At 43.1% G+C, this 15,830-nt stretch overlaps 1 protein-coding gene across 1 annotated transcript in view; it reads right to left on the reverse strand.

Annotated features, from left to right (window-relative positions):
- The window catches only part of TNS3 (tensin 3), a 504,601-nt gene that overhangs the window by 210,896 nt on the left and 277,875 nt on the right, over positions 1-15,830 (reverse strand). The window contains exon 12 of the mRNA XM_082257842.1: positions 6,375-7,559. Coding sequence (XP_082113968.1) covers positions 6,375-7,559 — 1,185 coding nt within the window. The remainder of the gene's footprint in view (positions 1-6,374; positions 7,560-15,830) is intronic.

Consider the following 15,830-nt stretch of genomic DNA (forward strand, 5'->3'; position numbering starts at 1 on the left):
AGTGCTTTTAGCCCCCCCCCAGTGCACTAGACCCCCCTGTTCTTTAGCCCACCCCATGCTCTTCAGCTCCCCACAGTGCTTTCTCCCTCCCCCAAGTGCTCCCTGTCCCCCCCCAGTGCTCTCCACCCCCCTTGTTTTCCCTGCCCGCCCCCAAGTGCTCCCTGTCCCCCCCTGTGCTCTCCACCCCCTGGTTTTCCCTGCCCGCCCCCCTAGTGCTCGCTGTCCCCCCCAGTGCTCTCCACCCCCCTGGTTTTCCCTGCCCGCCCCCCAAGTGCTCCCTGCCCCCCCCCAGTGCTCTCCACCCCCCTGATTTTCCCTGCCCACCCCCCCCAGTGCTCTCCACCCCCCTGATTTTCCCTGCCCACCCCCCCAAGTGCTCCCTGTCCCCTCCAGTGCTCTCCACCCCCCTGATTTTCCTTGCCCACCCCCCTAAGTGCTCCCTGTCCCCCCCAGTGCTCTCCACCCCCCTGGGTTTCCCTGCTCGCCCCCCAAGTGCTCCCTGTCCCCCCAGTGCACTCCACCCCCTGCACCTTCCAACCCCCCTACAATGCTTTCCAAACCCCCTCTTAATTCTCTCCAGTCCCAGCCCCCCCCCCACCGTGCCCTTCAGCTCCTCCAGTGCTCTCTGCTTCGTCTGTGCTCTCCGGCCCCCCTAGTGCTCTTCTATCTTCTATCATGTCCTCAGTCTCTGAGCATCTCCTGTATAATGTCTGTAGTCTCTGACCATCTACTGTATCATGTCCTCAGTCTCTGACCATCTCCTGTATCATGTCTGCAGTCTCTGACCATCTCCTGTATCATGTCCTCAGTCTCTGACCATCTCCTGTATCACGTCTGCAGTCTCTGACCATCTACTGTATCATGTCCTCAGTCTCTAACCATCTACTGTATCATGTCTGCAGTCTCTGAGCATTTCCTGTATCCTGTCTGCAGTCTCTGACCATCTACTGTATCCTGTCTGCAGTCTCTGACCATCTACTGTATCATGTCTGCAGTCTCTGACCATCTACTGTATCCTGTCTGCAGTCTCTGACCATCTACTGTATCATGTCTGCAGTCTCTGACCATCTCCTGTATCACGTCTGCAGTCTCTGACCATCTACTGTATCATGTCCTCAGTCTCTAACCATCTACTGTATCATGTCTGCAGTCTCTGAGCATTTCCTGTATCCTGTCTGCAGTCTCTGACCATCTACTGTATCCTGTCTGCAGTCTCTGACCATCTACTGTATCATGTCTGCAGTCTCTGACCATCTCCTGTATCACGTCTGCAGTCTCTGACCATCTACTGTATCATGTCCTCAGTCTCTAACCATCTACTGTATCATGTCTGCAGTCTCTGAGCATTTCCTGTATCCTGTCTGCAGTCTCTGACCATCTACTGTATCCTGTCTGCAGTCTCTGACCATCTACTGTATCCTGTCTGCAGTCTCTGACCATCTACTGTATCATGTCTGCAGTCTCTGACCATCTCCTGTATCACGTCTGCAGTCTCTGAATATCTCCTGTATCATGACTGTAGTCTCTGACCATCTCCTGTATCATGTCTGTAGTCTCTGACCATCTCCTGTATCATGTCTGTAGTCTCTGAATATCTCCTTTAGCAAGTCTCCAATCTCTTACTGAAACTTAAACACATTGCTAATATTAGCTATCTATCTAAGCTGAAGGTAGGACTGTGCAGGGGAGGCAGAGAGTACAAAAGGGGGAACTGTGATTAGAAAGACGGAGGGCAGACTGCAAGGGGCACTGTGATGGGGGGCTGTGAAATTTGTGCAAAAAATATTCTTGAGAACATTACATTTTTTTGTGGGTGTTTTCTACATTTTTACATTTTAAAGTCGGGGGGGGGGGTGCCAGATATAGGATCCGCCCCGGGTGCCAAATGCTCTAGGTACGCCACTGACCATAAGAGCTGTGAAAATGTGGAATAGACTCCCTCCAGAGGTGGTTCTGGCTAGCTCACTAGATTGCTTTAAAAAAGGCCTGAATTATTTCCTAGGTGTACATAATATAAATGAGTACGAATATTTATAGGTAAAGTTGATCCAGGGAATATCCGACTGCCTCTCGGAGGATCAAGAAGGAATTTTTTTTCCCCTGCTGTAGCAAATTGGATCATGCTTTGCTGGGTTTTTTTTTTTACCTTCCTCTGGATTACCTGCAGGTGTAGGATTGTGTATATGGGATTGTATGGTTGGGTTTTCTTTACTAAGACCAGATACTTTAACAGACCACAATTTGCTACAAAAGTATATCAATACGGCTGGGGACTATATAACAGTATTAATTACTAGACAAACTGTGTTACCACCCCTACATTAAGCTTCATAATAGCTGTGATGCATAAAGTAATTTAAAATGCTGCAAATGTGGTCAAAATGTTCTTTTGTTAAAAGAGTATAAGGGCAACTATGGTATATGTCCATGAAGACTGGAAACATTCCTATAACTCTTGCTTTAACTAGTGTTTTCTAAATCAGTGTGTAGCACTGTCCCCATAGGGCTTGCTGTATGATGACTTGTTGGGCTTCCTCTGATTACCAGAAAACAGTCACTTACAGTTCACACATTCATCCTTACTCCCAATGGCTTGTTGCTCAATAAACAGTCTAGGGGTGTTGGTTTTTAGTATTTATTGAGGAACTTGGATGGGAGAAGGCAATAGTGGGATACTCAAACTGGAACTATGTACAATGGATAAGGACAACTCTATCCCAGGTTGCTTGTGGAAGCAGTCACACTGCCTAAACCATACTGCCACATGTATGGAAAGGGTTAAGTCTCCTTGCTCTTACTCCAGCAATAGACTTGGTTATCTACAGTCTCTTTAGGACACTCTCTAGCCTCCCCTTTACTGACACCCATCCACTGACTCTTCTAGCTGCAGAGGTAGCCCCCCTCATGTCAGGCCCCTTGACTCAGATCTGTACTCACTGTACTGCAGAATCAGATCTTTCAGTGTCTCCCCTCTTAGGCAGCTCCACAGGCCCTCCTGGTTCAGTTCCTCTCTAACTCTTTAGGCCCTCATGTCTACCCGAAGGCAGCATGGCACCTCTACAGAGGGGGAGGCAGCTGCCCCCTCCCTCTGGGACTCCGCTATCCAGACGAAAGACCCCAAGCACATGTGCTCCTAGCATTTATACAGTATCCCAGCATGCACCGAGGCACTTTTTCTCTCCCAAATCACCAGGGTTGTACTAAATGCTTGTGCACTAATTTGTCAGGTTTCCTCCCACTGTCCAATACGCCTCTATTGGACCAGGCAGGCAGAGAAAAATCCCTCTGGTAAGCAGATAGGATTAAAAACTATACTCTCTCTCTAGCACCTACCTAAGAGGGTGCTACAAGTGTTCTCTTCTGTATTCTCCTTATGCAGTGGTTCAAAATCTTTTTTTTTCCATGTGTACCCTTTGGCAGCCTATTTCCATAAATTGTACCCCTCAAGGAGGGACATCAAATTATGATTGTGGCCAAACTGCACTTAACAGTGGGAGGAGTTTAAATGATAGGTCATAATGACTGTACCGAGGGTCTATGAATGGAGTGTAGGATGGGAGGGAACTGGTCCTCTATACATACTATGCAGGGAGCAATGTGTGTACTGATAATTTGGGGTGCAATATGGGTCACCTAGCACTGAGAAGGCCGACAACCAAACAAAACAAAATCACAGTCATGACAAAACATCAGGCTTGGAATACATATGTCATTCCACTGCATTGTATCTCAGTGACTGACCTGCCAGGCTCTTCACGCAGACATTTTTCACAGCAGGTCTTAAGCTTAGGCAGTGGTATCTCAGCACTTTCCCCTCACATGAATGGTGTTCGGGGAGCAGTGAGTCTCCAGCAGCGCACTGTAGTTCTTCTCAGCACTGCCCCAGTGCACATACGCATTAACTTTTCAGCGAAGCCCAGTGCCTGGGCAGGTAGTGAGGAAGGCCTCTCACTCAGTGCTTCTAGTTATGTGACCTGAGCTGCAAAGGAAGTCTGGGTTAGAAATCTTCTTCACTGCACAGCGCAGCACTACTCTGAGGACTGCATGTCCTAGATATTCCCTTACAGACACAGTTATGCCACTGCCACCACCATTAACATTTTTTAAGTTCCCTTTGGGTGTACTGGCATGTACGTGTTCCCCAGATTGGGAACTGCTGCCCTAATGAATTTAAGCAATAAAATGTTTCATATGTGTTTTTCCTAATCAAGTATTTGTCATTTGGATCTTCTGTCCTCATAGAGGGAGCCAGGATTTGGCATATGGGTTAATGCAGTCCTCTTTTGATTTCTGGCTTCTCTACAGATACAATCACTTGCTATATTGCTTATGTTCTAAGAAGTAGATCTTTGTGCAGTTAGGCAGGCCATACATGGTTAGATTCTGGCCGGTTCAGCAGGAACTGGCCGAGATTTGAACCGTGTATGGGCAGGCTAAATGTACCCAAGCTGATCAAACAACTTGGGTACAACCAGCATTCCGGGTTTTACCTGCAATTATGGCTAGCAATTATCACAGTTTTCTCCCGATGGAGACCGCTTCCCCGCCCTCCCCCGGCCCGCTGCTGGGAGAAGACAATGACTCGGCAGGAGGGATTCCCACCAACGCGGTCTGTGTTGGCGGAGGAATCAAGTGAATTTCTTTCCTGAAAGAAATTTGCTGCATGTATGGCTGGCCTTAACCTGTGAATAAACTTTTTTAACTTCTTCCAATACTGCAGTTTCCAACTTTTAAAAAGTATATTTGGCAAAAAAAAAATTATGGCATACCTCTGCAGTACATGCACATTTCCTCATGTTTTGTTTTTAAAAACACTGCAAGAACAGAAAATACCTGTTGATCCTGCCAGAAACCCAGTGAACTCCTAACTTCTTGTAGTCAGCTGCCAATGCCCCCATATCTCAATATTTCTGCAGCCCCTCATTGTTTACTCTCCTATCACATGCTGTAAAGTGACTCATGGGGGTGGGGGGGGGGGGGCTGGGGGGTGTTCTGTAGTCAAGCCGAGGTGAAATCACGCAAGGGTGACAGCACTGCTTAGGTAGGTGCAGCAGACGCAACATTGTTAGCTCATTACAGAAAGTTACAAGCTCACTGGATTTATGGCAGGGTCAATAATTATTTTTTAGTACATGCAGTGTTTTTAAAGTTCACCTTTGTAAAAAAAAAAAAAAAAAAAAAGTGCATATATGATTTATTTTTATTTTTTTTTATACTAGGAGCATGCAAAGCACTGCACCTGCAATCAGTAGATTGTGGGTGCAATGCAGGGCTCTTGCAGATTGTCAGTGTAAACTGTCTGCACATACCTTGTATGAGCAGGCAGTTACACACTGACAGGAAGCCTCACTGAACTACCTAGAGTGCTCAACAGGGCCCTGGTAGTTAATAGAGAACTACAAGCCCACAGCTGTAACGGCTGTTGGTACTTGTATTTCTCACACTCACAGAACTCTGTGAATGAATGACGCCGCCGAGCAGGCGGAGCCCCATACAGTCCAGTATTTTTAAAATTGTGAACAAGTGCGGGGAGAAGATCCCCTGCTCGCTGTCACAATGGGGGATCAGAGGGATGTGGGGGCTGCTGCAAGTGTAACAAGTTACGAAAGGTGTAAATTATCCTTTAAGCAGAAATCACATGGGGAAATATACATGTATTGCAGTGATATAATGCAGTTTTTTTTCCTTTTCAATAGAATTTCACTGGGTTCTTGCAATACACAGATGCAGAGATGCCAAGCATCAGTAAATTTACTTACAGTTTGTAAAAATCAGTGATTTTTTTTTTTACAACTGTCAGTTAATATCAGGGGCTGATAATTTGTCATGCTGTGTCGACTTTTTAAGGGTAAACCATTCAAATTACTTGTTATAGGCATTGTCAGTGTTTCCATATCATGTTTACACTGTTTAAATATTGATTGTGTTCGTTTTCAGTAGGAGCTTTGTCATTTTTCAGGTTGTCAAAACATTTTCCATGTTTTGTCAGTAAAAAATGCAATGGGTGGTTGGCATCCCTGCACAGATGACATGATACAAGGTTAGGTACAATAAATTGCTTCAATCTTCAATTGTACACGTGGAACACATATGAATAAATATTTTATTTATTTTTTATTTATTTATTTCAGGTACTTATTGTCATTTTATATACTGGAACAGGCATGCAAAATATTTGGTAATTGAGATTATGAACAAATGTATCATAAAACAAACATTGGACAGACTGTACTTGATGATGCTTTTTTCATACACAGCTTATTCATTTTAAATTCATAAAATCATGCTGGTTTTTCTTATATTTTTAGTAAAATGAAGATGTGAAAGGCTGTTGCATTAGAATATGAATAAACATGACACAAAATAATTCTTACCTTCTTGAAAGATTTTTCTTTTCTTCTCTGCATCTAAAGGTGAAGAAAGGATGCTATAACTGGAAGCAATTTTGTTTACACCTGTTGTATTAGATACGGTTTGGACTGGTGCTAGTTCAAAAGTTGGATCCAACTCCAGGATTAATTTATTAAGTTGCTCAATTGACTGGTCGATATCCAGTGTTGGAGAGGAAGGCATGTCTTCATTCTTTTCTTCTATCCAATCTGATGATTTTGGTGCCAATAGTAAATTATGTAAAGTTCCAGGCCCATCATCTTGTGTAGACTTTAAAGTGCTCATCTGTACAAGATCTCTGTTGCCAAATCCAGGATTAGATATAGGAGGAGGAATTGATGTTTTGGGCATATTAGAAGATAGATCTAAAGAGTGAGATATACCAAAACGACTTTCATTAGCAGGGGCATAACAGTATTGATGAGAGCTGATTATTTGTTGATGCACCCAAGTTTGAGTAGAATAGTTGCTTTGTAAATCAGGAGGTACCTGAGATGCTGTTTGTTGAGTTTGTTTAGTTTCTCTGATATTATATGGCTTTTCATACATTTGATCAATGTTAATTCCCAGGTCAGGTGTGATGTTATAATTACGTTCATCTGCAGTGTTACTGTAACAACTGTCAGAAAGCAATGAATTTTGACTACTTTTATGGCTGCTTAAATGCAAGGATAAAAGGTTGTTAGACTGTTGCCCTTCGGAGGATGACAAAGTACCTATGCTGTCAACGCTATGCAAATCATGATTTGGCATTTCGTCATCTAAAATATCAGTTTCTCTCTCGCCAAGCTTCATGTTTCCATTTCTGTGAATTTGTATTGGGACAGCATTGATTGTTCCACTATACTTGTTTTGCACATCAGTCATATCCTCTTGTGAGTATGAAGGTGTATACACTCCAAAACCACCTAATAACTGATCCAGTTCAGCCTTCTCTTTTAAACTCAGATCTCGTTTGATTTGGGATCTAATATTTTGCACACTTCTTGTCCTAATGGAATCTGTAGAATGGCCAGAATCGCTGCTGCCAGACAAAGTGAGATCAGTGTTATCAAGGTTGGTCTTCAATGGAACCCCATGATCAGTAACTGCAAGAGATCCATCTGCTAGGCTTTTCTTTCCTAGTCTGGAATAGATGCTTCCATCTGTAAGACTCTGGCTGTGAGGCACTGTGAAAGAACAAAAGTAAGAAACATTTATATTTCCATTGGGCCTTGTGAAACAGACATCCTAAGTACCTAAAAAAAACAAATGAGAAAACCCACCTAGACCTTTTGTCTGTAGATATAGAACTCTAAATCACTATAGGTGGGATTCAACTTTATTTCACGTTATGTGAGCCAGTATTTTTTTTTTTTTTTTTAAATAACCAAAAAATGTATATAGGAAACTGAAAAAATAAGTGTGTAACAATGTATGAAATTCACTAGTAATATATAAAGTCAAATACTAAAACTATAGCAAAACCAGCAGGAGACTATTTTAGACACCCCTGAAATTCCAGGGAAAAGAGTGATTAAAAGATAGAAAATGCTGACAACACATGACAGCATGCCAAGTGTAAGGATGTATTTCCCTTACAGCCCCCCTCCCCATGTTTTGAGTAATTTTGCATTTTTGCATAACATGGCATTTAGGGATATTCTGTGTTGCATCATCTTCCAGGCTGTGCTTAAATGCTAGATGCATCTCCTATACGTGGTGGGCACAGACAGTCCTGTCTGTTCCATTAGATGGACAGCCCTTCCTGAGTTTATCATCAGTGGGTTGGGCCTAGCTTTGACAAAACAGGAAAGCAATGCTCCAACATGTGTGCTCACCCTGTGTCCCTCCAGCTGTTGCAGAACTACAAGTCCCATGGGGCACTGCAAGGCTGACAGGTACAAGCATGACTCCAAAAGGTAGAGGCATGATGGGACTTGTAGTTCCACAAAAGCTGGAGGGCCACAGGTTGAGCAACCATGCAAGAATCTTTTGCCAGTTCGCTCCCTAAGAGAGGCTCTGTAGGGAGAGGTCCCTGGAAGCTGGCTGTATGCCTGGAAATAGGCTCCAGAGCAGGAGCTGGGGCCCAGAGGGTATCTCCCCTCAGTGTGAGCAGGATGTGTTTGGAGGCCATATGGGTCTAAGAGAGCCTGCTTGGCTGGAAAGCAGAAACATTGAGCCCTTCTATTATGTGGCTGCTAAACTCCAGGGGATGTTGTGTGAGGCTCCTGGATGCTGCCATCCAGTCAGTGACTGTTATCTGAGTAGGAGTCCCTGAGAATTTTGGGTATTTCTACTCCTTCTGTCCTATCTTCCTAATTCAAGTTTGTAGAGAGTTAACCTGCATTTAAGTATGAACCTGCATTCCTGCTGTAAGAGAATGTAAGTGGGCAATACCTGTTTCTAGGGGGGAGTCCCTCTTTTGATCCCAAGATCCCTTTAGTTGAAGGCATTAAAGATTTCGGAACTTAGTAACTAAATGAAAATTACATTTCTGACTGTAGTACAGCTCTGATAGTGGGTTGGTCGCTCCCTAACTTACTAATTCATTCAAAAAAAAGTCTTGTAAACAAGTTGTATTCTTCTTGTCACATAATATAAGGTGTTCTGTGATTGGACGAGAGGAGATTCTGACCAAATGCTCACCTCCTTCATTCACAACATTTCATCTATTCAGTGAAAAGAATACAATATATGTTTTTGAATGGACAAGGTGGAGAGTGAGTAACCCACAATTAGAGCTGTACTACAGCTTGAAATGTAGATCCCAGCACCAGGTGTTTGGTGATTACAGTACTGTACAGGAGGAATAAAAATTTACCCATGGAGGAAAAGCATCAATAGAGTTTAAGTATATTTTTTTCCCCCAAAGTTCAGCTTTTACTAACCCAAAAAATAATAAGCAAGTAAAACATCCAGTCTCGCTATTCTGTTTAAAAATACCAATTTATGCAATATTCTATTATAAGTCTATAAAGAAAAAAAGAAGTCAACCATAATATAAAAGCAGTGACTTCTCAGTTGTTCACATGTAAATATTTTTCTCCATGTTTCAGTCAAGCCATACGTAAACTACATAGGAACAAAGATGAGGTGAAAATAAAATAAAAATGAAAAGTTTTAAATCACAGAGAATATAATGTTTTTAGGCTACTTTCCAGAAAATGAAAATTGGCTCTTTAGGGTTGGAGATCACACTGGACTGACTCACTCAGCTGAGGTTCTGTGACTGGGTGATGGTTGGGGCAGGTAGGGAGAGTTCACTCCCAGTGATTCTGGCTCAACTTAACAGAAGGGTGGGCTTAGGCTGCTACCTCTAGGTACGGATTTGAGGGTCGTTACCGCATATATTTGTAAGGGTAGGTGAAAGGAGCACCCGATATCCAAAGAGAAGCAGAGAGAAGGTGAATTTATAGTTGTTTTATTGAAAGAAACAAATGGTCGAGCCAACGCAATTTGGGGGAACAGGGACTGCCCCTTCTTCTGGGCAATCAGAGAAAATATATATCTATATATAAGGGTACATATAGCATGATGTAAATATGTAAAAATGGAGGTTTAAAAAAATATTAAAAAATTTTCCATACAACATATAAAAAGGCGGAGCACAGAAGAGATTGTATTTAAAAAATGTAAATACAGTATCTCACAAAAAGTGAGTACACCCCTCTCATTTTTCTAACTATTGTATTATATCATTTCATGTGACAACACTGAAGAAATTACACTTTGCTACAATGTAAAGTAGTGAGTGTACAGCTTGTATAATGGTGTAAATTTGCTGCCCCCTCAAAATGACTCCACACACCTCCATTATTTTCTAAACCACTGGCAACAAAAGTGAGTACACCCTTAAGTGGAAATGTCCAAGTTGGGCCCAATTAGCCATTTTCCCTCCCCGATGTCATGTGACTTGTTAGTGTTACAAGGTCCCAGGTGTGAATGGGGAACAGGTGCGTAACATTTGGTGTTATCGCTCTCACTCTCTCATACTGGTCACTGGAAGTTCCACATGGCACCTCATGGCGAAGAACTCTGAAATCTAGAAAATCTAGAAATCTAGAAAAAAAGAATTGTTGCTCTACATAAAGATGGCCTAGGCTATAAGAGGATTGCCAAGACCCTGAAACTGAGCTGCAGCATGGTGGCCAAAACCATACAGCGGTTTAACAGGACAGGTTCCACTCAGAACAGGCTTTGCCATGATCGACCAAAGAAGTTGAGTGCACGTGCTCAGCATCATATCCAGAGGTTGTCTTTGGGAAAAAGACATATGAGTGCTATGAGAGGTTGGAGGGTGGGGGGTCAGCCTGTCAGCGCTCAGATCATATGTCGTACACTGCATCAAATTGGTCTGCATGGCTATCGTCACAGAAGGAAGCCTCTTCTAAAGATGATTCACAAGAAAGCCTGCAAACAGTTTGCTGAAGACAAAAAGACTAAGGACATGGATTACTGGAACCATGTTATGTGGTCTGATGAGACCAAGATAAACTTATTTGGTTCAGATGGTGTCAAGCGTGTGTGGAGGTGAGGAGTTCAAAGACAAGTGTGTCTTGCCTACAGTCAAGCATGGTGGTGGGAGTGTCATGGTCTCAGGCTGCATGAGTGCTGCCGACCCTGGGGAGCTACAGTTCATTGAGGAAACCATAAATGCCTACATGTACTGTGACATACTGAAGCAGAGCAAGATCCCCTCCCTTCGGAGACTGGGCCGCATTGCAGTATTCCAACACAATACTGACCCCAAACACACCAAACACACCACACTGCCTTGCTAAAGAAGCTGAGGGTAAAGGTGATGGACTGGCCATGCATGTCTCCAGACCTAAACCCTATTTAGCATCTGTGGGAAATCCTCAAATGGAGGTTGGAGGAGCCCAAGGTCTCTAACATCCACCAGCTCGGTGATGTCGCCATGGAGCAGTGGAAGAGGACTCCAGTGGCAACCTGTGAAGCTCTGGTGAACTCCATGCCCAAGAGGGTTAAGGAAGTGCTGGAAAATAATGGTGGCCACACAAAATAGCAGGAATGGTATCTGATCCTATGTGCAAAGAGGAACAGGATGAGCATTGCCAGAATCCTACAAAATTACCTCCAGTGGCCAACGGTTTGAACGTCTCTGACCAAACAATCGGAAACAAGACTTCATGATGGTGGCCTGAGGGCCCGACGTCCACTAGTGGGCCCTGTGCTCACTGCCCGGCATCGTGGAGCTTGATTGGCGTTTGCCATTGAACACCAAAATTGGAAGGTCCGCCACTGGTGCCCTGTGATTTTCACAGATCAGAACAGGTTCACTCTGAGCACATTTGGCATACGTGAAAGGGTTTGTAGATGCTGTGAAGATTATTATGCTGCCTGTAACATGATTTAGCATGACCAGTTTGGTGGTGGGTCAGTGATAGTCTTGGGAGGCATATCCATGGAGGGGCACACAGACCTCTACAGGCTAGACAATGGCTGCCATTTGGTATTGGGATGAAATCCTTGGACCCATTGTCAGACCCTACACTGGTGCAGTGGGTCCTTGGTTCCTCCTGGTGCACGACAATGCCAGGCCTCATGTGGCAAGAGTATGCAGCCAGTTCCTGGAGGATGAAGGAATTGATACCAATCGCCCCCACATTTGCCTGACCTAAATCCAATAGAACACCTCTGGGACATTATGTTTCGGTCCATCCGACGCTACCAGGTTGCACCTCAGTCTGTTCAGGAGCTTAGTGATGCCCTGGTCCAGATCTGGGAGGAAATACCTCAGGACACCATCCGTCTTCTCATTAGGAGCATGCCCCGACATTGTCAGGCATGCATGCAAGCATGTGGGGGGCCATACATACTACTGAGTTGCAATTTGAGTTGCTGCAATGAAATTTCAGCAAAATGGACTAGCCTGCTGCATCATTTTTTCACTTTGATTTTCGGGGTGTCTTTAAATTAAGCCCTCTGTAGGTTAATAATTTTAATTTCCATCAAATGATGTGGCATCCTTTCGTTGCTAACACATAACCCAGGTTATATCATTATAGATACCCAGCATGATATTTTTCGCCATGAGAGATCTGATGTGTTTTCAAAGTGTTCCTTTCATTTTTTTTGAGCAGTGTATGTTACTGTTCCTTTAGTCATCGTTCACACTGAATGCGGCTTTGAAATCGTGCCGAACGACAGCTCAGTGTCTGAATGGACACACATAGCTGCAGCTCGGCTTGGGTGCCCCCATAGCAAGCTGCTTGCTGTAGGGGTACTCGATAGGAGGGAGGGGCCAGGAGCAGTAACGAGGGACCTGAGAAGAGGAGGATCCGGGCTGCTCTGTGCAAAACCAACTGCACAGAGGAGGTAAGTATAACATGTTTGTTATTTATTTATTTTTTTAAATATGAGACTTTACAATCACTTTAAATCCTATGAAACTCTTTACACTAGTAAAGAGCACCAGAACCATGGAAAAAACCTGAAGAGCAAAACTTTCTCTTTGCTCACGGAAGCCCAAGGGACCTCTGGAAGAACCCTAAGCTTCCATGGGCCCTTCGTTGAGAAAGGCTGTTCTAGTATACAAAAATGGCTATTCACACCACTAGAGCACTTGTCAGGATATAAGAAAAATGGATGGGGAAAAATAGAATCACATTCTTGAGGAAAATCTGCTGCCCTCTGCCAGAAAGTTGTCAATGGGAAGAAGATTTAGATTCCAACTTGACAATGACCCAAAGCACACAGCAAACATGACCACACAGTGGTTGAAGGAGAAAAAGGTGAATGTTCTTACATGGGTTAGGGAGAGCAGAGACTTCAACCACTTTGAAAATCTGTGAAATGACTTGAAGACTGCAGTCCACAAACGGTCACCACCAAATTTAACTAAACGAGTAAATACAGCTTGATAAAACAAAAACCCTGTCTGTCTTCATTTCAGGCTGCAAAGCCAAAAAATTTGATTATTTTAAAGGGGGGTGATTCTTTTCTATACCCACTGTAACTGGCCAAGATTTGGCCCACGTGTACGGAAGGCCCAGGACCGAAAAAGGTCTGCCGATCGTCACCCTCGCCACTGACAGTGCGCTAACCGGAGCTGTCCCCCTGTCAGAACACAATAGCACAGCAGAGGAGATCGCTGTACTAACATCAGATTGCTAGTACAGTGGCTTTTGGCTTGAACGAAAAAAAAAAAAAATTTGTGTGGACGAGGCTTTAGTTAAAGATATACCTAAAGTGTAAGTCAAATAATAAAAAGCTCAACCCCCAGACCCACTTATACACTAACCTTCACAGTGCTCCCCTGCAGCTGCTTTGGCTGCTGCAAAAAGAAAAACCGTGCTTCCAGATATGGGGGAGCATGTAACCTCTTCCCATAATACAGTGCTTGGGCACAGACGCCCAATGAATACATCCACACGCCGCACATTGTCAGCCAAATGACAGAGGTTGTGACATCATCTTCCTTTTGGAAATGGAGTTTACATGAGGAACTTTGCAGTTGTAGCAATGCAGAAGGGAGCAACAAAGGAATACTGTTAAGTATAAGGCAGTTTGGGGGGGGGGGGGGGGGTATTTAAAGATACTCTTTGCCCTTTGCATTTTTCCCTCATAGGTTACACGGTCTGTAAAGCAAACACTACAATAAAAATGCAAAATATGAATTCCAGGAAATACAACATATTATTCCTTGATTTAGCCCATGTTTTTCAGCTTGTTTCCATACAACTGACTATGCAACATGCAGAATCTGATTGTCCCCATTTACACTTGTATGTTCAGTTACCCTACACTCAAAAAAATACATGAGCTTTTTATTTAGCATTTGCAGGCATTTCTGGCCCCAAAGTCTTTTTTTTTTCTTTGGGGCCAGACTCCTTCTTTCTCTAGAACTGCTCTCCTCTCTTTTCCTAGCCCAGAAAACAAACATCTAAAGCTTGATACATGTGCAATAACGCATATAAAAAAATGCCTGAAGAAAGAAAGGTTTAAAATCACTAGGTATACGCTCTGCTCTTTAAGTCATTTTATAATTCAACTCATTATCAGCCTCAGTAGAAATACACAGATTTTACACAGTCAGGATGTTATATTCAGTAATATGATGTTTGCAGCTGTATCCTATTATGCACAAGCCTCTCTACTGTCCCTTGCACAATCAAGTCATTCAGAAATATGCAGTAATGTTTTCCATTTCGATATTGCTCTTTTAGCAGGAACGTTAAAAGCAGCCTGCTGCCTAATATGAATACATAAATTGTATGCTTATATGATCCATATAAGTTGTGAAGCTTAAATAGGCTTGTAAAGCCAAAGACTAACACCTAATTGAATTACAATTATCTATTATAATGTTACTTCATATACTAAGGGAACAGAGTCTGTTTATTAAGGGCCAGTTCACACCATAGAAACGCATCTAGATGAGTTCCAGATGCTTTTCTGCATGCGTGTTTTTGATGCGTTCCAGTGTGTTTTTGATGCAGTCCAGTGCATTTTCCCCCCTTGCAGCATATTCTACTTTTTTTTCTAGAACTGGAAGGCATTGGAACTGCAAGCACTGGTGTGAACTATGCCATTGGAAACCATATAACCTTCTTTCTGTGCGTTTTTGATGCAGAAAAAAACAAACTGAAATGCATGTGGTGTGAACTGGCCCGAACTCTCTCCACTTTTGCAGCTATGCTGTATGCCCAAGATGCATGAGACAATTGTTACATTTCTGCTTTAAGTCTACAGATACAACAATTGCTTTTTCTTTACGTATGCCAAATGGCAAAAAAAAAAAAAACTATAAAAGAGAAAAAAAGAAAGTAAAGAGTTAAGTAGAGCTAATTGGAAGTTATTCATGGGTTAAACTGAAAAGTATTTAAAACGAATATAAAATGGGATTTTTGTACTTACCATAAAATCTATTTCTCTGAGTCCATCAATGCTCCATTAATAATGACTATAGGGTTATATTGCTTCTTGCAGGAGTAGGACTAGGCAGAACAAAAAAACTTGGCTAAACCCATGGGCCATCCTGAGCTGGTATATAACCCCCTCTCTGCTATAGGTATTCGGTTTAGTAGCAAGCAGTATTAGAAGTATCAAAACTCCAAAGAGGGGTGGGTGCTGTGTCCGTCGATGAACTCAGAGAAATGGATTTTACAGTGATTACAAAAATCATATTTTCTCTTTAGTTCATCGATGAACACAGTGCTCCATTAATCATGACTATAGGGACGTCCAAAAGCAGTGCCAAAAGGAAAATAAGGAGTGAGGGGCAAAAATAACCCAAGGCTAAATACCCTAACTGGGTCACGGGAGCTCAACCTGGACACAGGAGCCCCATCTGAATAAAAAATTTAAAGAAAAACACCCCTCAAGAGGGAACAGCAGCTTACAAACCCTTGCGGCCAATATAAGCATCCGCAGATGTCAAAATATCTACTTTGTAGAATTTGGTGAAAGTATGCACCGACAACCAAGAGGCCACC

Source organism: Pelophylax lessonae (genome assembly GCF_965119305.1).
Source record: "Pelophylax lessonae genome assembly, chromosome: 5".
Lineage (NCBI taxonomy): Eukaryota > Metazoa > Chordata > Amphibia > Anura > Ranidae > Pelophylax > Pelophylax lessonae.